Raw genomic sequence first — 27,477 nt, forward strand, 5'->3', positions numbered from 1 at the left:
TGATGAAAAGTTCTTAGCAAACAATTCAGCTTTGTCTTTAGGTGAGGTGACTAAGTCTGAACCATGCAAGAGAGATGAAATAACAGATTTGCCCTTATTATTGATACTACTAAAGATTCTCCAGAAGTCACAAGAGCCTAATAGTGAGCTTTGGCATTAAACAAAACCTCTTTACCACTTTAAGGTAGTTGTAAGAGGTATGATGATAGGGCAATTCTGATGATGAAGAAGAATGAGATAATAGTTTTAGAGAGATAAAACCATGACCAGAAGCACCCAAGGTGCTTCTGGTCATGGTTTAATCTCTCATTCCATGGTTTAATCTCTCTATCCATCAGCCAACAATATTGGCTGATGTATAAAGAGAGAGGGCTTGGTCAATTTGATCAGATATAACATCGAAGAGAGTGGAGTCTTGAGATGAAGAAGAATGATATAGAACAAAGAGAAAAGCGATAGAGTGAAGTGGTGCTAAATGTAAGTATATAAAAGAATAGTCTGTGGATTCAAACCTAGTTTCCTGACAAATGGGTGGATTCTTATGAATGTAAATGCCCAGGCCAAGTTTGTGACTACTGAAGTCTTTACGAATTAAAAGAAGATAACCATCAACACTAAGATCACAAGATGAGACAGCTGAACTCAAATTTGTCTCACAAAGAGAAAGTAGTTCTGGTGAACTTTGCAAGACATAAGAATCAACAGAATAAAAGTTACTTCGAAGACCACTATTATTAGTGAATGATAGGTTCAGGGAACTTGGTGATGATAGTGGTTTTTGGTACTTTACTTGGTGATGATATTAGTTTTTGGTACTTTAGTCATTTTAATTTTTTCAAAGAACTCAAAAGAGTCAAAGCATAGATAATACTCAGTACACTATTTAATAGTCCAAGCAACTACCTCATTACTGTTAAAAGCCCTAAGCTATAATAAAGGGCTCCAAATGTGGCCTCAACAATGCGCATTAAAAGTATGAATAGGAACACCATCCATGCGCAACATGGCACTGTTAGTACTCTGATATTTTTCAGCTGTTGATGGAATCAGCCTCTCTGAGAGCTACCACATAGTTTGGGAAACCTGACTACCAGCCAGCCTCAGAATCATAATACTTAGTTTTAGTGCTGTACCCTCATTAGGAGATAACAGAATGAGTTTTCTAGTCATAAAAATAGCAACACAAGTAAAACCCATGCATATAGTTAAGAAAATCCAGCATTCAACATCCTTAACTGGAAACAATGTGTTAAAAATACATCTGTGTTAGCCTAATAGATAAAGAAGGGGGTGATTAAGCGAGGCTGGTCGACAGATTGAATCTGTTTACCCCATAACAATGTAAACATGGATAATTACAATACTTTTGATGAAGAAGCAATAGTTGCTGCTTTATCTCAAAAATATAAATAATATGAAACTGTTTCTACGCAATATGTCTTGCAAAATATTTCTGAAATAGTCTTATCAGTTTAACCTGTCTTCAAAAAGTATGACATACCAGAACGAAAAATTAGTTGGCATTAAAAATGCCGACAAAACAGAGAAAGTCTGAAGAAAACTGGTCCAATATATGTGTTAACTGAATTTGAAGAAGAACAATTTGTTGAATGACTTGTTATGTCATCTAATTTGGGTGATCCTAAAACAAAGGATGATTTAATTAAGGCTGCTTCAGATGATTCAAAATCTTCAGATACTCTGAAGTTCAAAAATGAACTTCCATCGGAATATTGGGTTAGATCATTCCTTATATGAGATCCTGGAATAGTTCTTCGTGCACTATTAGTAAAGCAGCACCAATGGTTCAGCAGAATTAAAAGATTTTTTGACAATTTTTTTAAAGTTTTTAGGAAGGAATGGTTTATTTTATGTTGTTGATTGTCCAGATACTTTTTACAATATTGATGAGACAAATTTTAAATTAAATCCAAGTGTGAAGAGAGTTCTCTCAAGGAAAAGTGCAAAAACAGTTTATAAAGTTAATTCATCAATACTTAAAAAAATATTACTGTCTGCTATTGCTTTGGAGCTAATGGTTCTTTGTTAAAAACCCAGGTTATTTTGAAATAAAAGTTCACACGGATAGAAGATCTTGCGTATGCTTCTGGAACTGTCAGTGGCAATTTTTTGTTCATTCAAACTTAATCTGGATAACAAAACTAACGCTCATTTAAAAATTATGTTCAAAAAGTTGACAACGAATTGAAAGATGTTGCACGTCCTGTTTTCATATTCTAAGACAATCATCCAAGTCACATTAATTTTTGTTTAATTAAATGGTGCAAGGATCGGGGTTTGATACTTTAATTTTTTGGATCAGCCAAATTAGGATGGAGAAAGGAAATTAATATTTTGAAATGAAAAAATGGTTGCAAGGAGGTTGATGAGATTGAGTTTATAATAATTATTATTGCAAAATTATTACAAAATCAAAAATAGTTAATGGTTTCCGTGGTACAGGAATTTCTCCACTAAATATTGAGAATGTTCATCTTGAGCAATGTATTGAAGTAGATAATGACTCTGAATCTGCTTCCAATTTAGATGCACAAGTAACTTCTGGATGTTTTGAAATTCCTACTTTTTCAAATGCAGCTTCATCTAGTAAAAAAATTATCAGTAATGAACTAATTGCTCCAGTTCAAGGTAATCATACAGGTTATCAGTATAAATAAAATGGTTTAATTTTTTGATTAAATATTTTTTTATTGATTTTTTCATGTAGAATCTTCTTAAGTACCAACTGATAAGGCAGCAGCTATTCTTCATTATGTATCGAAAATAGAGGAAAATATAGAGCCATTGCATAACCTTTTGAGCTACTGGGTACTATGTTCTAAATTCTTTAGTTATGAAGCAGCAGCTTGAAACACTTTCATCAGCATTTCATAATGAAACGGCAGTTCCAGTTTCTTTAACTTTAATTCAGGATATGCTCAAACTTAAAGAACTAATTAAACATAAAGCAAATTGGAAAATACTAGAAAATTAAATATGGAATCTTTACAAGTGATAAAGTTTTGGAAATGTATAAAAAAGAGGACGAAGAAATGCACAAAAGAAAAAGGAAAAAGATTAGTGAAGAACAAAAAATAATTCAAAAAGAAGTCATCTGAACCTGTTGTTTAAAAAGAGCATGAATGCTCAGCTAAAAATATTTAATATGTATGTTTTTAGTTGTTTTATGAAATGAAATTCAAATTTCTTTTATTCTTACAAGCTCAAATACCTTTAATATTAATTGTATTTTTATCATAGAATAATTTATAACGTCATTTTTTCAAAAACCGCAAAAAAAATTTTTTTTACCACTAAGTAACTTTATTTTTAAGTAAAAACAATAAGGCTCAATGAAAATGGGTTAATAACACGTAATATTTTCTTTACTGCACATTTTGCTGCATATTTCATTTGAAGAGAATATATGAGTAAAAAGTCATAAGTAAACAAAGTTTTAAAAAGCGGAATATAGCAAAGAACAAATCATTTACTCTCTCTCGCTCTCTCTCTCTCTCTCTCTCTCATATATATATAAATATATATATATTTGTTGTTGTTATTCACCTCCTCAAGGCCGATAAAGCCACTACAGATGAGGAGGCTACTTAATAGTGGTTATAACCCTCTCTCAACTTTATAACTCCGAAACACGAATCTTGACAAACAAGGCTGCTGCGCAGAGAAACAAGTTTAGCGCGGTACTACCAGGGACGTGGTGGGGATCGAACTCGGAACCTCTCCCTTATGAAGCGAGTGCTTTACCACTACACCACTACCGCATATATATATATATATATATATATATATATATATATATATATATATATATATATATATATATATATATACAGTATTGGACAAAACAAGTGCAACCAAGTAATGCTAAATTAGTTTCTTTATATAAAAGTGCTGCATTTTTTCAATTTAGAGAAATAACTTTGTTACTGTTTAGAGACAAAGTTCTTCAAGTTTTATTCATCACAAAGTTTATTATTTGTACACGAAAATTAATAAATTAATCAAAAGTATTAAAAAAAGTTGATTTCCTTCTGGACAAAACAAGTGCAACTCGACAAAATGTTGACCAAGCTGTATTTCGCTATCAATATTTCGTGGCGAATCCTTTGTTGTTGATCACAGCTTTGCATCTTCAAGGCATAGATTCGATCAGGTGATCAATGAAACTTCATGGAATCGCTGCCGTCTTTTGGATTTGTTCAAACAGTTGATCCTTATTACGAACACCTTTACGATTAATTCTGCAATTGACGATCTCCCACAGGTTCTCGATAGGGTTAAGATCCGGAGATTGAGGCGGTCAATCCATCCCCGATAGGTGGTTGTCTTGAAACCACTGCTTGACTATTTTTGCAGTGTGTTTCGGATCGTTGTCTTGTTGAAAAATCCATTTTATTGGCATATTCCATTCAGCATGAGGTAACATAACATCTTTCAGGAGATTTTTATACATGAAACGGTCCATTATTCCATCGTTTCGATGTATTGGACCTAGACCGTTAGCAGAAAAACACCCCAAGACCATTACATTGCCTCCACCATGCTTCACGGTCTTATGGCAGTAACGTAAATCGAGGCGTTTTCCGGTCGGTCGACGTACACAGCAAATGCCATCGCTCCCAATGATGTTGAACTTCGATTCATCACTGATCAGGACAGTTTGCCATTTCTGCACATTCCAGTCAATATGAGATGTTGCAAACAGGAGTCTTTTCTTCTGATTTTTTAGTGAAATCAGGGGTTTCTTTGCAGGGCGTTGAGAAAACAATCCGGCTTCAACAGCACGTCGTCTGATTGTATGGTTCGATACAGGCAGCTTTAATTGCTTTTGTATCTCGACTGATGATATCTAGGGATATTTCTTTACGGATCTGACGTTCATAGAATCCTCTCTAGAAGTGGAGGAACGTGGTCTTCCACCTTTGTTATCTGCTGCCAACTTCCCCGTAGAACGATATTTGGAACATAGTCTTGATACGGTCCATTTTTTCACGCGATATTTATCACAAATACTTTTTTGTGACATTCCACTAATCGTAATCGCCAATAATTTCTTTCTTAGTTCCAATCCAAGACTGTCGGGAGCCATTTTTGCATTTAAAGTCATAAAAATAATAAAAATAAATAATCACATTTCTCGAGGTTTACCGTGTTACATTTACCTTGTGATGATACAATAATGCTCTGTGGAACACAACGTCTCGGTTGGATGTGGACTGTATTGATGTAATGAAACACTTGTTGTATTTCACTTCTTGTATTGATGTTCTTCGATAAATCACTTTGATAAAACTCACTTCGATAAACTGTCTTGATAATACTGACTGATTGACTTCCATATACTGACGGAATTACATGTCGATTTACATGTCTCTTATATAGTAAAATGAACCTGTGTGAACCTGTTCTGGAAGATTCTAGATGCCTCTTTTTGATGCTTCTGGAAGCTTCTTGATGCGTCTGGATGCTTCTGAATGTTACTGGATATTTCTGGATGCTACTGGATGATTCCAGATGCTTCTTCTGGAAACTTCTAGAAGCTTCCAGATGCTTCTAGAAACTTCTGGAAACCTCTGGATACTTCCTTTAATTATTAAAAAACTGCTGTGACGTTGACACGGACCAGACTTAAGAAAATGAAACAAACCAAAAAAGTTGCACTTGTTTTGTCCGCTGCAAAATGGCACTTGTCAATGAAATTCTGCCTGTGTGCTGTCACCTGTCAGCTGATTGCTCATGTCATGGCATGCTATGTCTCTAGACTCCTGAACTGTTTGCTGTGGTAGTATAGTTCGTTTCGTTTTTAAGACATGTAAAATTAGGAACACTTTTTAGCATTGTTCGATGTTGGTTGCAAATGTTTTGTCCAGTACTGTATATATATATATAGGTATATATATATTATATATATGTATGTATATATATATATATATATATATATATATATATATATATATATATATATATATATATATATATATATATATATATATATATATAGAGAGAGAGAGAGAGAGAGAGAGAGAGAGAGAGAGAGAGAGAGAGAGAGAGAGAGAGAGAGAGAGAGAGAGAGAGAGTAAAAGATTTGTTCTTTGCTATATTCCATTTTCATTGAACCTTATTGTTTTCACTTAAAAATAAAGTTACTTTGTGGTAAAAAAATTTATTTTTTGCAGTTTTTGAAAAAATGACATTATAAATTATTCTATGAAAAAAAAAAAAATTAATAATAAAGGTATTTGAGCTTGTAAGAATAAAATTTGAATTTCATTTTTAAATCATGGGTGCTAGTGGGCCATATGGTCCAAATAGTGTTTCTGCCCTTAGCCGTAGTAAAGTTAGTTATAATCAGATCAATAATTTAAAAAATGTTAAATAATGACTAGAAAGTTTTTTTATTAATAGTGTTTTTGTTTTTTAATATATCACTGATAAGTTTGCATATAATAATAAATATTTGTAACTACTGTAAGTTTTCACACATTTGTGGACTTTGCTGGCATTATTATAAAAAGAATTCCTTGAAAATGATTACTTATGCTTTTTTAGAAAAATATTTTTTGAATAAAGGGAGACTTAATGTAACTATTATTTGAGTTTTTTTTTTTATTTTTGTTTATTTTTATAGTTTTTTAGGAGAAACTTATTTTCGTGCCTGCATTTAGAAATTAGTTCCGATTTTTTGTTTAATAAACATTCTTGGTTTGCGTGTGTAATTATTCCAAATTTTTCTTGAAGGCATAATATACATTTTTTGGAAATATTGTTATATGCAGGCGCTGTTTTAAGGATGAACCAATTCAGTATAAAATCATCAATATTTTTATCTTTTAATTCCCATATATATTTTGATAGCATGGTGTCTTTTGAATACATTTTATTTTTAAAAGATTGCTTATGATTGACAAAACGTTTTATTCATTCACCCTCTGTTATGCCAATATATTGTTTATCAGGTACATTCTGGAGGAAACAACACATTTATATACCACATTTTTTGATAAACAAACTCATTGGACAATTGCTTTTTGTTTACAATTACAATTTTCTGTAGTTTTTTCATTTCGGATTCTTTTTTGTTTAACAAAGCATTATTGTGACCTTTCATAATTCTTTCCATATTTTTTGTACAACTGTAGCTAAATTTAATTGTATTTCGATTAAAAATTTTTATGTAATTTATTAGAGGGCGGGAAATGCTTATCGACCAATTTTAGAAATACTTTTCCTATGTTAGTGGAAACATTTTTGCTATATGGGGGGTTGAACCAAATTTCATTTCTAGTTCTATTTCGTGTTTTTGTATTCTTTTTTTCAGGGTCAAATTTTAGTTCAAAATTTTCAAAACCTTTTTTTTAAGGGCATCTTCAAATATTCGTTTAGAAGAGTTTAATACATTTTCATTGGAGGAGTTTTGGTTTAGCCTGTTATTAATTGAAATCGGGATTTGTTTTAGAATTTGGGGTGGATGATTTGAGTTAATATTAATATACAATAATTCATCGTTTGGTTTTTTGAAAGTCTTATATGAATTTTCAGAGAGGTTAAATGTGACATCAAAAAAGTTCACAATTTTTAAGTTTATGTTTATTTCAATTTGAAAGCCAATATTTTAAAAAATTTTTATAATATCTTTTCTAATTTTATCGAGCTGTGGACCAGATTTCTTACGCATTACTATTAAACCATCGTCGCAATATAGGCCTAAGTCATTTATATTGATTATTTTACTTAATAAATCTAATATGTATAGTCCAACAAATTCACAAATCTCTGCTCCGTCATATCTGCCCATTGTTACATCAAAGCAATCATGTATGTTTTTCTTTTTCCAAGTTTCCTTATTAAAATAAAGTAATGTTTTTCTTTAATGTTTTATTATACGGATTGTTTCTTTAGGAATAACTGTGTGGCTTTTTGCAAATTCAATTGTTTTATCTAAAATATCTGCAGTTATTGAAGGGTAAAAATCATTAATATCAAATTGAATAAATGTACAGTCATTTTTATTTTCGATTATGGAGAACCAATTTATAACATCAATGGTAATTTTCCATTGTTGCAAATTTAATTTATTTCTACGAATATTATTAATTTTGTCCAATTTAATTTTGCTTACATGTCCAATCTCACTTTTTGATGGAACCAATAACCTACTAGGAAGTTTGTTTTGAAAATTTGGTTTATGGTCTTTTAGTGTTACGAAGGCCTGGGCAAGGGCAGTTGATTCGATTCGGTTATCAAGGTTTATTTTTTTAGCAATACTTTGCGCTTCTAAATTAATTGCGTTTTCCAAATTTTTAGGGGCTTTTTCATAAGTAATATTGTCGCGTAAAATTTTTTCATAGTTTTCTGTTATGAGTTGGTAAGTGTTATTTGTTTTATCAGCAAAACCAAAATATTGGGGTTTGACTTTTTTTAACATCTACCTTAAATACTGTTTGAAATTCGTTTTTTATAGAAACTTTATTGTTTTAATTAAATGCAATAGGTCATTTTCAAAATTTTCTAAATCAAGTACAAAAGGTGGGGTATTTTTTGTTTTAAATCCATAATTATCTGTTTGTTACCTATATCAGGTAGAATACAACTAGTAGAATCAAGAGATGATGTTGATGAAAAGTTCTTAGCAAACAATTCAGCCTTGTCTTTAGGTGAGGTGAAGTGAGGAATTAACGAAAAAAAAGAAAAAAAAAAAAGGTGACAAAAATCTGAATCATACAAGAGAGGTGGAATAACAGATGTGCGATTATTAAAATTACTGTTAAAGGTTCTCTAGAAGTCATGAGAGTCTAATTTTTGAGATAAAATACAAGATTTCCTGACCTAAGAATATCGGGCTTTGGCATTAGACAAAACTTTTTACAATGGTTTCTAGCAATAGTAAACAGATGTCTGTTTTCTGAAGAATTGTTTTGCTGATAGTTATTGAAGTAATGGTTTTGATCGGAAATTGCTGCAGCACAATGTGAGGAGAACTACGGAGAAGAGAAAGGCTTGATTTGGAACTGTTAAGAGGAAATAAAACATTACATGGCAGCCTGAATCCAAGAAGTTACGTTAGAAGCACATTTATCAGCAGGATGATGAAAGATTTCTACCCAAGGTTTATCACAAAGAAAATCATGAAAAGAGTCCAAGTCAGCTTAAAGGTAGTTGTAAGAGGTACATGATAGGGGGATTATGATGATGAAGAAGAATGAGTTGAGTTTTCGGCAGATCAAACCATGATTCAGTGTGATGAGCATTAAATTCACCAACAGCTACGATATTAGCTGAGGGATAAAGAGAGAGGGCTTGATCAATTTGGTCAGAAATAACATCAAAAGGGTGCAGTCTTAAGATGAAGAAGAGCAATATAGAACAAAGAGAAAGCCGATAGGGTGAAGTGGTGCTAAATAAATGCACATAAAAAATAGTCAGTTGATTCAAACCTAGGTTCTAGACAAATGGGTGAATTCTTATGAATGCAAATGCCTAAGGCCAAGCATGTGACTATTAGAGTCTTTACGAATTAAAGGAAGATAACCATCCACACTAAGATCACAATTGAGACAGCTTAACTCAAATTAGTCTCACAAAAAACAAGAAGGTTTGGAAAACTTTGCAAGAGATAAGAATCAACAGAAAAAGTTACTTCGGCGACCACGAATTTTAGTGAATGATAGGTTTAGAGAACTTGGTGATGATGATGTTTTTTTTGTGTTTTATAGTTTTTGTTAATTTAGTCATTTTTAAATTTGGAAATAAAGTGAGTTGCCTAGTCATTAAATAGAGACACAAGCAGAACCCATGCATCGAAAAAAATCCAGCATTCAACACCTTAAACTGGAAAGATGTATTATAAGTACATCTGTACCAGCTTAATAGATGAAGAAGAGTTGTGTGGCTGGTCAACATATAGAATCTGTTTAACCCTCAAGTCTTTGCCTAGGAGGCCTTCTACAAGACAGTAGCCAGATACGTTTAACATCTGCCCAAATAAGTTTTTTTTTTGAGACACTATCTCTAGCCTTTACTTAACCAAGTGCCTCAAGGTAGGGTTGTTTAAGTCAGAGTTGGCTTCTTGTAGCTTTTGCCTAAAAACATCTATTCTTCAAGGCAGCAGAACACGAAGTAGGTTGTACTGGGTTGCATGTTACCAATAGCAGGATAATTTGACTTGACCTTAAAACATAAAACAAAAAACATTTATTAAATAATCAATCATTTTAATAAAAAGGGATCTAATTATATACCATAAAAGAGTTCAAAAAATTTGGTAAAATGCAATGTTTTTTTTAACAGTTTTTTCTAGAAAACATTACGATGCTTTAATAAGTAAATATCAGAAAAATAACTGTTTCTTATGATTGTTTTTCTGATATATTCATGATACAAAAGATTACAATGTAAGTAACAAATCTATTATTAAAACTTTATATATGTATTATATATATATATATATATATATATATATATATATATATATATATATATATATATATATATATATATATATATATATATATATATATAGATATATATACTTAAGTTTATATATTGCTTCAAGTATTTTTATTATTTTTGGTTTTTACTTAATTTTTACAATTGATAGACAATGATTTGGATGTTCTGCATGGTGTTGGAGGAGGTGGTTATGCAGCAAGTGTAGCTGCTAGTGGAAGCAGCTTAGATGATTGTGGTTTACGCTATATGCTTGCAGCTCGACATTACACCGCTTTGCTTAAGTGTGGACGACATAAAAGTAATCTATTATTGGTAAGACCTAAAATATTTAAATTTTATGTGCTATCATCAAGTAGAATTAATTTAAATTTGTAAGTAACAGCTTCATAATCTTCATTTAGTTCTTTAAAAATGTGAGTTGTTTTTTTAACAATTTTAAAAGATATATTTTTGGATATAACCTACTGTCAGTTAAATTAGTAAGATACATACATACACACGTATGTACATACATACATACATTAATACAGTACAATCTCTCTAATTTAAATCTCCTTAATTCGAAAATCTCCATAATTCATTTAAATGCAAAGTCACTGTGAAATGCGTGTAAGAAACTCTTGCGTTTAACTTTCTATAATTCGAATCTCTATAATTGGAAAACCTCCACAATTCGAATGGAGTTTTTAGACCCGTCAGTAAGATTCTCTCTGTAAATCAAATTTTTTTAACTTCTGACTTATAAAAAGCAGCTCATTAAACCGTCAAAAAAAATTTTCAAATTTCGAATGTTGTGAATTTTTAAAAAACAGCTAGTGTAAAATACCTTATACTGTTTTAAAAAAATCATGGCATCAAAGAGACATAAAGAAAACTATTTAAAGCAGAAATAAAAAACTAATGGAATTGAAGAAAGGAAAAACGAATAAAGAGGTTTCAAAATTTTTTGATATTTAACCTGGAAAAAGAATAAAGATAAAATCTTTGTTGCTTTTTGTCAAGGAAATTTGATTAAACGGGTGAAAGTTGATTCGTGTTACCTAGTAAACAAGGCTGTACTTAAATGGTTCAAACTAATGAGAGCTGATAATGAACCAATTAGTAGCATGCTGGTAAAATAAAAAGCTTTATACTTTGCGATAGAGTTATGCTTCAAAAATTTTAAAGCTTATAAAGAATGGCTAGACTAATTTAAGAAAAAGCAAACTAACTTGGAGATATTTTGACAAAGGCTCTTAAAGATATAAATTGTGTCTTTGACATGAATTTACTAGCTCATAAAAGACAATCTACAATTAATGACTTTTTTTTTCAAATTTAAAAGTTTAAAACACATGATATATATGTCCCTTCTTAATCTTTTTGAAAAGCAGCGTGATCAACAAGAGCTACCTAGACTTCTAAACGATGGGAGTTGTAACCTTTATGTAATACATGGTGCTTTCAAATTATGTTTTCAATCTGCTGAATGGAATATAGGGAAGTTAATGAAAACATCATACAACCTTTTTCATGATTCTCCGACTAGAAGAGCTAAATATGTAACTGTTACTGAGCATGAGAGTTTTCCTCATGCATTTTGCTCATCACGCTGGGTTGAAGACCGAAAATTTGCTGATAGACTTTGTTTAATTTGGGAGAATGTGTTGAAAATAACCAAGTATTAGGAGACTCTTTTTAAAAGTAAGCAACCAAAGTGCAAGAGCTATGACACAGTGTCAACGGGAACAAAAGGTGAGTTAACTGTGATTAAATTGAAGTTTTTTGGTTACATTGCAAGTTTGTTGCAGAAAATCTTACTTAGATATCAAACTGATGCCCCAATGATTCTCTTTCTTTATGAAGATTTTTCTCAACTGTTAAGTTTTTGTTCTCAACTGTTAAAAGTTTAATGGGTTTAATTTTAAAACAAGATTGCATTATCAATGGCAGGCAACTTCAAAAATTTGATTTTCACTAAAAAGGAAAACTTTCTGCCATTAAAATTAATGACAATCGGATTTGCTGCAGAACATGACATAATCGAATTGAGGAGAAATGATGCATTATCTCAGGATGTCATCAACAGATTCATGAAAGATTGCTATATCATTATCATTGGAATCCTGGTAAAAATATTTGAAAGAAGTTTGAATCGATTTTTTTTTCTGGAAGCAACTGGTTGCATTAGTCCAGTGTCAATTCTTTCTAAACAAAAAGGTGATCTTCTTCATCAGATGAAATCCATACTACATCTAATTCTTTCTTGCTCACATATTACTTCAAATGAATGTGATCAAGCTTTCATACAATTTTCAAAACTGTTAGAGGAAAGTTCATCTAGCCTTTTACCCGCATTTAAAAATTTTCACGCTAGAAATTGTTTAGATAAGTTTTATTTAAAAACCATTAAAGTTGGTGTAGATTACAAGGTTTTGTCAAAAGTTTTGATATTTATTTTTATGTTATGTCATGGGCAAGCATCAATTGAGAGAGGTTTCAGTATTAACAGTAATATGATAGTGGGACAAGATATAAGAAAAGTTACTTATATCTTGTCCCACTATCAAGGATTTTATGGTGTCAAACAAATTGAAGACTCACGAAATAGAAATAAACAATGAAATGATAAAGGCTGTTCGTAGTACCTCCAAACTATTTGGAGGAAAATAGAAAACTCCAAACAAAAGAAAAATAAATAGTGTGATAATGCTTTTAGATCAGGAAATATTGGGACTTAAGGAAAAGCAAAAGGTATTGAATGAAGTATGTAAAACATACAATAAGGAGTTTATTACATTCACCAAGGAAGCTGGGAAACAGCACGATATGTCTCAGATTAAACTTCTTCTTACAAAAGGCAATGATCGTAAGTGAAAAAGTGTGAGGAACATGAAAAAAAATAAAGATGCTTGAAGAGGCTTTAGTTATATTACATAAGAAAAATAAAGAAGTCAATAACAAATAATTGTATTTTTCTAACATAAAATTGTTTGATCTTTATTTCAAACATTTCAGTATTTAATAATAATACTTTTTTAGTTTACTCTTAATTTAGTTTTTGTTAGTCTTTTTTATTTAATTATTATAACTTGTTTGTAATTTACTCTTGAATTTTTAATACATTGCTCGTTATTAAAGTAGTTTTCAATCTTAATTGTTTTTTTTGTTTTTTGAATCTCGTTATCTTGTACCCTAGATAAGTCTGACAGGTTTTCAATGGCCATTGAAGATATCCATTTTAAATATACCCTGATTAAGCCCTTGGTGGGAGGGCCGTAAGATAGGTCACAAAATCCTAATAATGTATATGTATATGTATATATATACATATATATATAAATATAAATATATATATATATATATATATACACACACCCCTTCAGAGTTCAAGTTAACGGGATTCTATTGTAGTTTTTATATTTTTTTCAAAGAATTTTATGTGTTGATTGAAGTATTTGATTATTTACTTTAATTTTCAAACAAATTGATTGGTTTATTACTCAATGGGGGATTATAGTATCTGTTTTTTTTTGAGGTAAAAATGCTTTGGGGTTAATGGAGACTAGTCAATGAATGCTGGAAATATCAGGGGGAAATAAGCTAAATTTAAGGGGAAAAATCAGGAAGAAAAAAGCAAAATTTTAGCAAGTTTTCAGGAAAAATCAGGGAGAAAAAAGCAAAATTTTAGCAAGGAATTTTTGAAATATCTTAAATAATGTGGCAACTCTGTTATCCAATATTTGTATTCATGATGAGGAAGATAGATCATTTATATTCTTTCTAGCTATCATTTTTTATCATTCATTATTTCTATTTATTTGTATTTACCACAATAAACATATTCAAAAAAACCATTTACAAGAACTTTAACTCTCTGCTACTGCACAGTGGGCCAGTGGAATTTACTTTAATTGGAAAAAAGTTTTATATTTTAATATAATAATGGTTTGTAAACAGTTTTACTGTACTAATTATTAGTGTACTAAATTAATCCTAAACTAGATCATTGCCTCAAGGTCAATGTTATCAATACTGTACATGTCACTGATGGCTATCACGCTGCCTATGATGTTAAATTTAATATCTAATTTTGTTGCAAATCAATGTAAATATAAAAAAAAAATGGCATGCAAAAGCAGCTGAAGTATTAATATTCTGTAAACATACATATAGATGCTTCAGTATGAATATATATATATATATATATACATATATATATATATGTATATATATATATATATATATATACATGCATACATATATATATATATATATATGTATATATGTATGTGTGTGTATATATATATATATATATATATATATATATATATATATATATATATATATATATATATATATATATATATAGTTCTATAGATTGTTGCATTTGGGAAGAGCGGAAGGAAAAAAATGATTCTTATGCCAATACATACGTCACTTTTAATTCCTATGACTTTCGTCCAACATTTGCGTGTTGTCAGAAAGTTAAAACCATTAATTTAATTACAAATTAGTCGTTTTTTAAAAAACCAAAAAAACGCAAATTTAATTGACCAGAATGTTTTTAAAAACATTCTGAATGTTTTAAAAACATTTTGAATGTTTTCACAATATAAACAATGTTTTTATTTTTAATTTTTTTAATAAAATTTTATTTTTATTTTTTTTACTGTAAATCATGGGCGGAGTGTTGCTACATTGACTATCTTATAGCCTGACTCGCAAGGGAGTGCTGCTACATCGACTGACAAATAGCCTGACTCGCAAGGGAGTGCTGCTATATGGACTGACCAATAGCCTGACTCGCAACAGAGTGCTGCTACATCTACTATCTTTTAGCCTGACTCGCAAGGGAGTGCTGCTACATCAGCTGAGGGTTTGGTTGAGGCAGGCAGACTATCAATTAATTAAAAAAAAATTTCCAGTCTTGCATTTTAATTTTTCTTTTTGTCAACAAAGTATGGAAAAAACTTTCTGACAACATATAAGAGTTCTATATATATATATATATATATATTAATATATATATATATATATATACATATATATATATATATATATATATATATATATATATATATATATATATATATATATATCGTCCCTTAGCTTACAACACCGCTTAAGTCAAAAATTGATGGTTTTTACATTTTAATGCCTTCGATGAAGATGCTCGTTGCACATCTAACCACTCGTCACACAATATAGGTTTTAACAAAGTTTGCTAATATATATATATATATACACACACACACACACATATTTTAAATAATATATTTTAAATGTATTATTTAAAATATATTATTTTAAATATATTTAAATATATAAATTTAAAATATATTTAAAAATATATTTTAAATTTATTATTTAAAACTTCTATATTTTGTTTGTTTGGTTATTTATTTGAATCCAGCAACTTTTAAAATGTAATCTAACGCTGTTATACAATAAAATTGTTTTTAATGCGCTATATTTAATTGTTAATATATATATTGCAGCGCATGTGATGAATAAAATCGCCCTGCATGATATTTCACGCTTGTAAAACTGAAACATGTTATTAATGAGTACGATTATGCGCACTTAGCATCAAGTCTTCAAGAGCAATATTCAGTGTTTGAAATTTGTTCCCAATGGGGCCATCCATAAATTATGTACATAGGTATAAGGAGGGGTTCACCCAAAAGCCTACCAGTGCAAACAAAAGAAAGAGTGGATGATTTTTATTTGTATTTTTTTCATGTAAAGTCTGGGAAATCAGACTACTGTGGCTTTGATATTGAATAAAAACAATGACAGATCACTTAGTTTTGTTTATTTTATAGTCGTTCTCAAAAGTTTAAATTTATCTCAAATCAAGTTTTGACAGTTGAATTATTAATTAAAAAAATATTTATCTTGAGAATTGAATTTAAAAAAATTTATTTATAGATTTACATTTAACTTAGTACTAAAGTAAGTTATTACTAAAATTTTCTCTGTCATTAAAAATGTTTAATGCATGATTTTTTAAACTAAATTTTCTCAATCCATTTTTCATATTTGCAGTTTAAAACTTTTGATTTTTCAAAGTTTTATCAAGTTTAAACTTTTAAATTAAAATTTTTTTTTTTCTCATTTGGACTAACACGTTTTGAGAATAGTAAACATTCCAATCTCTCTGTTAGCAATGACTTCATAACTTTTCATTCATTGTTTGTACAAAATAGAAAACTGCTTTCTAATTTAAACTGAATGCACAATTTAATTATTATCAAGTGAATTATTTTTTATATACTTGATTATTTATTTAATAAGTTTTTAGTAGATTTATGATATACTTATACTAATATAATATATATTAATGTGAGTATATATCTATATACAAAACATATATATATTTGTGTGTATATATACATATGTATATATATGCATACATGTATATATATACATTTATGTATATATATATCAACTTATTTCACCGCGCAGCGGCATTGTTTGTCAAGGTTTGTGTTTCGGAGTAATAGAGTTGAGAGAAGATTATAACTACTATTAAGTAGCCTCCTCATCTGTAGTGGCCTTCTCGGCCTTGAGGAGGTGAATAACAAAAAAAATATATATACATACATACAAATATAAAATATAAATTAATTAATATGCTGACGTATATTTATAGAAATGCATTTGTTACAAGCAGTAAAATCCAGGTCATGAAGGCATGAAACTGACATTTACATTTTTTCTTTTGTTATTTTTGAGCATGCTTCCCAAAGTTTCAATAAATAATACATATAACAAATAATAATAAACAGTAGAATCTCGTTAACTTGTACTCTATTTTTATATTTATGTTTTTTTGAGATTTATATTTAAAATTTTACTGTTATAGTTGTAATTTTCAGTTTCGTTTAGCTTCAACTTTTTTAATAAATAGACTTATTATAAGCTTGGCCAATTTGAAGATATCAGTAAAAATATTTAGTTTGTTAAATTAAATTTGACACAAAAGTTTTTGATATTCTAATTTTTTTAATTTGATTTGATATTTTTTAATTTTAAATATAATAATAATTAATAAATAGAATGTTATCGAACCTGTAGGAAATCAAACCTATTAGTGAAGTGTTTTTTTTTTGTTTTTTTTAAACATCTTCGCTTCCAACAAGGCTGCAAGCAGTCACTAATTAAAGTTGGAAGTTACTGAAAGAGAAAAGATGAAGATTGCAGAGCAAGATAACGATTGACGGACGACTTAAAAGATTGCAAATTATATGAGTCAGGAAAGCAAGATGAAGGAAGCGAATTCCAAAGAGCTGATGTTCGAGGAAAAAAACTAGACAAATAGGCGTTTTTGGAGCACTTAGGAACAGTCACAGAAAAAGGATGACACTTAATTGAATGACGAGTAACACGAGAATGAATTATAGTAGATGGCACAAGAGACGCTAGCTCTTTAGAGCAGTGCCCATTATAGTATTTTTAGAAAAGAGAAAGAAGAGCAACATTACGACGATGTGATAATGGTTGGAGGTTGGCTGCAAGAGCAGGTCCAACTATGTTTACAATGTGTTTTTGCACCTTGTCTAAAATAGAAAGGGCATCATTAGAAGATCCACCCCAGATATGGCAACAGTATTCCATACAAGGCCGGATTTGAGATTTATAGAGATAGAGAATAGAATCCGAAGTAAGAAAGTGACGAGCTCGATAAAGAGATGCAACCTTAGCAGATGCTAATTTTGCAACTGATTTGATATATGGTTTCCAAGAAAGATTGGAAGTAAGAGTTAATCCTAGAAGATGAAGAGTAGATGACTCATCAAGTACATCACCGTTCATAAATATAGGAAGATCTGTGTGTGTTTTAGTGATAGTGAAGTTTTAGTTTAATAAATTATTATAAAATATTATGCAAGATGTTTAGTTTTTAGGCATTCAAAGTTTGGGATTTTTATTGATGTGTTGCAAGTTATGATATTTTATTACATAGACTTTTATGAAATTTAAAGTAATTCCTAGTTAAGAGACGTTTTTTGTTGAATGGACCTAAGAAAACTGCATGAGTTAGCGAATGGTTTGACTTAACCAGGGTACATTTAAAGGAATAATATAAAATCAACTTATAATTTTCTCCCTCACAAGTTATTCAGACAAGTGTGATTTTATAAATATTTTCCCTTTTACAAAATCTCTGTGTTGTCTCACTTTAACAATGAAATTCTTATACTAAATCGTTATCTAAAATTTACAAATAAAGTATTTTAGATTGTTATATATATATATATATATATATATATATAAATATATATATATATATATATATAAATATATATATATATATATATATATATATATATATATATATATATATATATATATATATATATATATATATATATATATATATATATATATAGACACACACACACATATATATATATATACACACACACACATATATATATATATATAAATTTTCCCTTAAGTTAATTTTTTCATATTTTATCTTTTTTGAAATGTATATATTTTAAAAATTAACAGGGAATGCGCACCTCAGATATTTGCTGGGCTTTTCACTCTGATTGTAAAGAAGACTTACTCACTGTTATACCAAGTATGTTAAAGAATTCAACAACATGGAAAGATCTGCGCGACCATGGTGCTGGCTGGTGGATCAGGAGCAATGACATGTTAAAAAGAACACTTGAAAAGGTAGTTTTCATGTTTGGTACACTTGTACACATAAATGATATACTGTTTATTATATTTGTTGAACATTTTAATAGGTTGCAAAGGTTCAATTTCAAATAAATCAAGATCCTATGGATTGTGCATTGTTTTATCTTGCAATGAAGAAAAAGTCTTTATTGTGCACCTTGTACAGGTACCTTTTTTTTGTTATACATTTTGTTCTGGCACCTTTCTTAAGATGGTTGTTTAAAATTGGAAGAGTTTTTGAAAATTTATTATAATAACTTTTTTAATTTGAAAAAAAGATTATAATAAAACAAAATTATGCTTTACACTTAGTAAAGTGGGATGATTGCAAACTGCATAGAGTTGTCTAAGAATTGTCTTCTTAGTTTATTTAGCGTTACTAGTTGTTGGTAAAAATTTATGATATTTTAATTTTAAAATATTTGAACATTTGTATCAGATCACTCCTCTTGCTTCAAGAGCATCTAATTTTAACAATCTTTTTTAATTAAGACTTGTTTCAACTTCTCAACTTCTCAACTTGTTTCTCCGCGCAGTGGCCTTGTTCGTCAAGGTTTGTGTTTCGGAGTTATAGAGTTGAGAGAGGTTTATAGCCACTATTAAGTAGCCTCCTCATCTGTAGTGGCCTTCTCGGCCTTGAGGAAGTGAATAACAAGAAAGAAAAAAAAAAAAGGATAAAATACTTGAACAGAAGGGATTTGTTATTACAAAAAACTCAAAAAATCAGTTGTGGTCGGTCTGTTCGACAACTACCATTTATACTGGGCGTCTGTCAATTTTATGTTCGATTTCCCTTTTACATGATCCTCAAGCTGTTTTCCATGATTTAATTTATAGTTGCGGAAACTCAACTACAGAAATAATGGACTTAAAACTGAAATTATTAAATCATCAGTAAAATCAATATTAAAAAAATGGGGAGAAGGTTATAAAATAATCTACCAGTTAAAATCTTGCATTATTTAAATGATTTACAGCTGACAAAGGTCATACCAGTTTGGAGCAGAACCGTTTGCCACAACTTTTCTGAAGTTTAACACGATAAGTTTTAGTTATTGGTACAAAGTAATAATATTTTATCATGTTTTAAGTTAACAAATAACATATAGATATATTGTTAATCCTAGAAGATGAAGGGTAGATGACTCATCGAGTACATTACCTTTCACAAAATATAGGAAGATCTAGATTATTGCATTAATGATTAGCTGTTTTATCTAAATTAAAGTTCACCAGCCACTGAGAGCCCCATGCTGTAGCAGAAGTGAGGTTCTTTTCTAGCTTAAATGCCCATTCCATAGAGTGTTGGCTTATCAAGATAAGAATAAATGGTAGTATCATCAGCAAACAATGCCATCTTAGATGTAAGAATTTTTGGGAGTTAATGTAAATTAAATAAAGTATAGGGCCAAAGATAAAACCTTGAGAAACCCCTGAAGGTACAAGAAATGAAGAAGAGTGTCTATCGAGGACAGCTTTTATACTATGAATGGTAAGGAAGAATTCTATAATCTTAAAGATGTTACCTGATACACCGTAAGTAGAGAGCTAATGGATAAGACCAGCATGCCAAAATTTATCAAAAGCTTTAGAAATATCAAGCATTAGCCTTAGCTTCTCCACATCTATTTAATGCACAATAAACCTATCAGTTATTAACATTAACAAATTAGCAGTAGAACAAGAAGATCGAAATCCATACTGATGATCAGAAAGGAAGTCATTACATTCAAGATAAGAGATTAAGTATTTGTTAATTAAAGACTCAAAAAACTTGCTTATGATAGTAAGAAGACTAATGTGATAGTAGTTAGATGAGTCAAATTGCTCTCCAGAATTTTTGAAAATAGGAATAACAAATGGGGCTTTTGAACAGGCTGGAAAACAAGACTATAAGATAAGCACTTGTTAAATACTTTTGAAAGTATAGACAACAGCTCCGTAGAACACTTCTGCAAGACTATAACAGGTGTGTTGTCCTGACCACAAGCTGTAGAAGAGTCTAAGCAGGAAATCACTTACAAGAGCTGGAGTAATTCGAAGATCAGGCAATGAATAAACTTGTTTATCAACTATATCAGGTAGAATGCGACTAGTGGAATCAGGTGATGGTATGAAAAGTTCTTAGCAAACAATTCAGGTTTATCTTAAGGTGAAGTAACAAAATCTGACCGATACAAGAGAGGTGGAATAACCGATGTGCCCTTGTTATAGATACTGTTAAAGATTCTCCAGAAGTCACAAGAGCCTATTTTTTGAGATTTTGTGACCTGAGAATAGTGGGCTTTGGCATTAGACAAAACCTTTTTACAATGGTTTCTAGAAATAGTAAACAGATGTCTGTTTTCTGGAGAATTGTTTTACTGATAGATATAAAAGTAAAGGTTAAGATTGAAAATTGCAGCAGCATAATGAGAGGAAAACCATGGAGAAGAGTAGGGCCTGACTTGGAATTGTTGAGAGGGAATAATGGATTACATGCCAGTCTGAATCCAATAAGTTATGTAAGAAGCACATGCGGTAGTGGTGTAGTGGTAGTGTGCTTGCTTCATAAGCTAAAGGTTCTGAGTTCAATCCCCACCATGTCCCTGGTAGTACCATGCTCAACTTGTTTCTCTCCGCAGTGGCGATGTTCTTCAAGGTTTGTGTTTTAGACTTATAGAGTTGAGAGAGGGTTATAACCACAATTAAGTAGCCTCCTTGTCTGTAGTGGCCTTCGGGGCCTTGGGGAGGTGAATTAAAAAAAAAAAATTTGTCATCAGGAAGACGAAAGATTTCTACCTAAGGGCCATCACAAAAAAAATCATGGAAAGAGTCCCACTCAGCTTTAAGGTAGTTGTAAGAGGTACAATGATAGGGAGATTCTGATGATGAAGAAGAATGGGATAATAGTTTTAGAGAGTTAAAACTGTGATCAGAAGCACCTAAGGGTGAATGTGGAAAAACTGGGCACTGACTAAGATCAGAAACATAAAGTTGAGTCATAAGTTGAGTAGGTAAGGTAAATGATTTGGATTGTCTGGAAAGTGAGTTGGAAATTGACTATTTGAGTTAGAGATTGAGAAAGTCAAGAAATTTGGGCCTTAACGCCTGCAGAGTCACTGTCACTAGAACCAAGCAATTTAGTGTGATGAGCATTAAAGTCACCATTATCAACAATATTGGCTGAAAGATAAAGATAATGGGCTAGGTCAATTTGATCAGAAATAACATTTAAAAAAATGCAGTCTTAAGATGAAGGAGAGCGATATAGAACAAAGAGATTGACTGAAGTGGTGCTAAACATAAACATATAAAAGAATAGTCTGTTGATTCAAACCTAGTTTCCCCACAAATAGGTGAATTCTCACGAATGTAAATGCTCACGCCAAGCATGTGACTATTGGTTTCTCTACTAATTAAAAGAAGATAATCATTAACACAAAGATAACAAGATGAGACAGATGAATTCATATGTTGTGAATTCATAGGTGGTTCCATATGTTGCCTCGACGATGTACACCAAAAGTAGAAACAGGGACACCATCCATGCGCAACATTTCACTGTTAGTACTCTGATATTTTACATCTGTTGATGGAATCAGCCTCTATGAGAGCTACCATAGAGTTTGTGAAACCTGACTACCAGCCAGGCTCAGAATCATAAAACTGTGTTTTATAGCTCTCTTATAAGGAGATAATAATTTAAGTTGCCTAGTCATAAAAACAGAGACACAAGCAAAACCCATGCAAGGAGTCGAGATGATCCACTATTCAACATCCTAAACTGGAAATAATGTGTTATAAATACATTTACAGCAGCTTATTAAATAAAGAAGGGATGCAAAGCTAGTCAATAGATTTTTTACCCCTTTAGTTTTTGCCTAGGAGGTCTTCTACAAGGCAGTAGCCTGTTACCCCCTGGTCGACAGGTCTATTTACCCCTTTTGTCTTTGACAGGGACACTTCTTTCTACTAGGCAGTATGCAGATACATTTAGCATCTGTCCAAGATGGTTATTAGTTTCAAGACACTATCTCTAGCCTTTACTCAACCAAAAGACACAGAATTGAGGTAGTCTCTATTAAAAATTTATAATCTGGAATAGTATTACTTCTTTTTATACAATGCATTCTTCCTTGTCTAGCAGTATCTCATATATTTTGTAGATATTTAATTTCATTATGCCTAGGCCCTCTTTCAATTCTGCAATGATTCTCTTTCATTTCTGCAATGATTATTTTTAACTTGCCTAACTTCATTTTCCTCATTTGGGTTTAATAATAGAAATATATTGATTATATTATTTTCTACCTGCTTAGCAACATTTTATACATTTTGTAGATGATTAATTTTATCTTGCCTATCTCTTTTATTTCAATAATTGTTTTCAACTCCCCTAACCACATTATCCTCATTCGGGTTTAAACTAATTTCTGCTTGCCAGGCAGAATTTCTTTTATTTTGACGACAAATAATTTCACCTCAACTAGCTCTATCTCTTTCATCTCCACAACAATTATCAACTTGCCTAACAACATCATCCTCAAATTAATTTCTGCTTGCAGAGCAGCATTTCTAACATTTTAGCGATGAATGATTACCTCACCCAGCTCTTTCATTTCAACAGCAATTATTTTCAAGTTGCCTATTAGCATTTACACTAAAGACTTATTCTAGCCTAATATCATTCATTTCAATTTCACTATTTTCATTAAACATATTACCAGTAATATTATTACTGTTACTACTGAAGTAATAAATAAAAGTAAAAGAATCTAAGGAATTATGATTTTTTCTAATTTAAGATAATATATTAGTTTAAGATTTATTGAAATTCATATCTTTTTATAAGTTTATATAGACAACTGTATGTATAAGTTACAAATTAGTATGACAAAAAAAAAATAATACAAACTGATTATGAAATGAACTGAGATGTTTATCAACAATAAAAATAATGTTCTTTAGCATCAATTATTCCTAATTTATTAATGAATGAAGACTACAATTCACAATCTTGTTTAAAAAATGAAGCAATTTCATTCATTATATTTTACTCTAAAGCAATAAAAAAAGATAAAAGAATTTAAGAGCAAATTTAACAATTTAAACAAAGAAAACATGGAGAAGCATAATTGTTTTTTTGACTACTTCAAGCAGAATTTATTTTTTTTATTCCTTATTCTTTTTATAGGGTAGATTGGGGTGATTTTGCCACGAGGGCAATTTCGCCACTTTTAATATTTCAAGAAAAAGTGTTATTTTGGCATAACACCATATTAAGATGATGTAAAATATTTATTATTTTAAAGTTTTAATTCTTATAACAACTGATTTCACATCACCTGACATTTGATTTTGCATATCCTGTATGTAAAACTGAACTGTATTACATAACAGTAATATAGTTCAGTTTTACATCTAATTATTAAAGGACCCTCAAAATATCAAGGGCCCCTCAAATTATCAAGGGCTCCTTAAATTATCAAAACTTTAAATAAAAGTTCCTTGCATTTATTACGTTAATAATTGCAATTACGGTATTCAGACTTTATTAAATTTTTATATACAAAAATTTGTATGCTCGTTTGATTACTTTTTAGTTTTTTAGGTGCCGCCTAATTTGACTGGCTGTTGTAAATTTTTTTACAACAACCAATCAAATTTACTGTTTAATGTTATTAAGTTATATTACACTCTTGCTCCAAGTGACATAATTAATAATTTGTAAAATTGACTGAAACTACATTTGAGAATAACTGCTAAGGTGAGAGCTTCATATTTATTTAAAACTATTTAACTGGCGTTCGTGGTATATATTTCAAATAGGTTTTTGTCCAAGTAGAAAATTGTTGGATGATTTCTCCACAGAATGATAAAATAGTCCCATAGTTAAAAAAAATATATAATGTACAATATTTTTGCTTTCTAAACAATAGTTAAAATCAATATTCATTATTATATAAACAATTTTATAAAGTTATTGGAAATATATCAGGAATTATAGTATGATAAAGTATTTTGAAGATATAATAAATCAATTGTTTTTTAATATACATTTAAAACTGAAGTACTTTATAATTTAACTTAAAAATAGTTTTCTAAAATTCCACTAAAATTTTGTATTTGAAAATGTCATTTGTTCCAATTGAATGCATTTCTTATATTCGTATTTTTTATCATTAAATGCTCACCATCACTGATTGTTTATAGCCACTATATTGATTAGCATGTTTAAAATACATCATTCTAAAATGCAAGCATTGATATTTAAAAAGATAGTTATTATGCTAATTGGTAATAAATGTCTTGTTGCATTTTTACCTTAAGTGCCAAAATCTAAAACTAGCTACATATTACTTATGTTTCAGATGGTATGCAAGTATCCTAAAGAAAAATAAATCCTATAGTAATACCAACCTCCAATTGGCTATTCAAGCTGTTAAAGATAATGGTAAAATATTAACAGGAGCAAAAGTATAAGGAGTACCGAGATTAATGTTGAAAGATAAGATAAATGGGCATCGACAAGCAAGATCTTTGGGAGGAAAAACAGTGTTTACAGAGCATCAGGAATAAGCACTAGTAAACAGGTTTTTCTACATGGCAGATAGTGGATTTCCATTGACAACAAAGTGGTTGTTGTATAATGCTTATTTATATGCTAAAAAATTACATTGTCCTCAATTACTTCAAAAAGATTTGCCCACTACATGGCATAAATCTCACTTAGATTACTCATTTATATAAAAAAAAAATAGAAAATCTCTGGGTGTGTTTTCCAACCCAAGTGACTTGAAGAAGAAGTTCTCCATCAAACAAAAAAAGGCAAGTGGCTCAAGGAAGAAAAGAATTTTTTTGCCCAATCAAATAAAAGCATATGGCTCAAACAAGAGAAAATCCCATAGTTTAAAATCAATAATAAATCAAATGCTACCGAGTACATCAAAAGCTTATAACAGAAACAGCAAAAAGCAACTCACTGCTGTGTGTGCGGTGTGGCATGGGTGGATTCATCAGAAGACTGGCTCCATTGCGTTTCTTGTCATATATTGACATGTGAAGTCTGCTTTGGCATTGGTATGTGCACAGATTGTGCTTAATTTGTCAAAACATAATAAAGCTTTAATTCTTTTTATATTTGCGAAATCGCCCCATAAAAAGTGAAATTGCCCTATATAAGTGTGTAATACAAATCAGTGTTCTTGAGTGTAAATAATTTATTTGTTTCAAATTTTTAAAGGCGATTGAACTAAATATAGTTTGTTCAATATTATTCAGTTAATGGTATACGGAAAAAGTGTGTCAGGTTATAAAATATAAAATATATTCAATATAAAATAATCCAAAAATTATAAAATAATTCCAACTTAAAATAAAACTGCATAATAAACATACTCAAATCAATACCAGCTTGAGGTTCTAAACAATTTTATTCACTATAAAACTTCTAGTAACAAAGAATAACAATAAAGTAAATCGAAGTGACTAAAAAGCACCTTAGCTCCTCCCAATTCCTCTAAGATAAAAATAAAACTTGTTTAGCTAGTTGCTTATTTCTTAAGATTCTAAAAACAGACTAAGTAAATGGCCAAGAACATTAAATTAAATTAAACAAAGAACAACATCAGTTTCCTTAAAAGCTAAGAAAAATTTATCAGGTCTAATTTGCTTGCAAACCTTGCCTAAAAAACCATGTGAACATTAATAAAATGCATATAGAAAAGCCTAGAAACTACTTTAAATTGACTTAATGTTATGTTAAACATAATAATACTGACTTGACTAATTATATTAAGAAGTTTTCAATAGAAATATTTTTGTTGCAAAATATGAGGTTGATTACTTATAATTTTAATTTAAGTTAAATTTTAAGTTTTCTATGAAAAATAATTTTAGTGTTTTTTATTTATTATTAATAATAATAGAAATATTTTGATTATATCATTGATTATATGTTTATTATATCTCCTAATAATTTTTTTTTTCCCACTGATAGATCATTAAGAGATAACAAAATGTCACTTTTTTTTGCCAATGACTTCACACAAGATAGATGGCGAAAGGCAGCATTAAAAAATGCATTTGTACTATTGGGTAAACAAAGGTTTGAACATGCTGCAGCTTTTTTCCTATTAGGAAATGCATTATGGGATGCGATTCAAGTATGTATATTATTATTTGTACATGTTTTTAATTTTTTTTTATAAAAGTATTGTTTGAAGAACTTAATATATAATTTTAATTAAATTTATATTCAATGTAAATTAGTGTATTATATAATCTAATATATTAATTTAAGAGTTTATGAATAATTCTTTCATTTGAGCTATTCTTAACACCATC

The 27,477-nt window shown here is 30.0% G+C and overlaps 1 protein-coding gene across 2 annotated transcripts in view; it reads left to right on the forward strand.

The window, feature by feature from the left end:
* The window catches only part of LOC100210445 (dmX-like protein 1), a 132,109-nt gene that overhangs the window by 53,784 nt on the left and 50,848 nt on the right, over positions 1 to 27,477 (forward strand). For both annotated transcript variants that reach the window (XM_065816573.1, XM_065816574.1), the window contains exons 15-18: positions 10,619 to 10,782; positions 18,973 to 19,143; positions 19,218 to 19,315; positions 27,131 to 27,296. In XM_065816573.1, coding sequence (XP_065672645.1) covers positions 10,619 to 10,782; positions 18,973 to 19,143; positions 19,218 to 19,315; positions 27,131 to 27,296 — 599 coding nt within the window. The remainder of the gene's footprint in view (positions 1 to 10,618; positions 10,783 to 18,972; positions 19,144 to 19,217; positions 19,316 to 27,130; positions 27,297 to 27,477) is intronic.

Source organism: Hydra vulgaris, chromosome 13 (assembly GCF_038396675.1).
Source record: "Hydra vulgaris chromosome 13, alternate assembly HydraT2T_AEP".
In the NCBI taxonomy this organism is placed as follows: Eukaryota; Metazoa; Cnidaria; class Hydrozoa; order Anthoathecata; family Hydridae; genus Hydra; species Hydra vulgaris.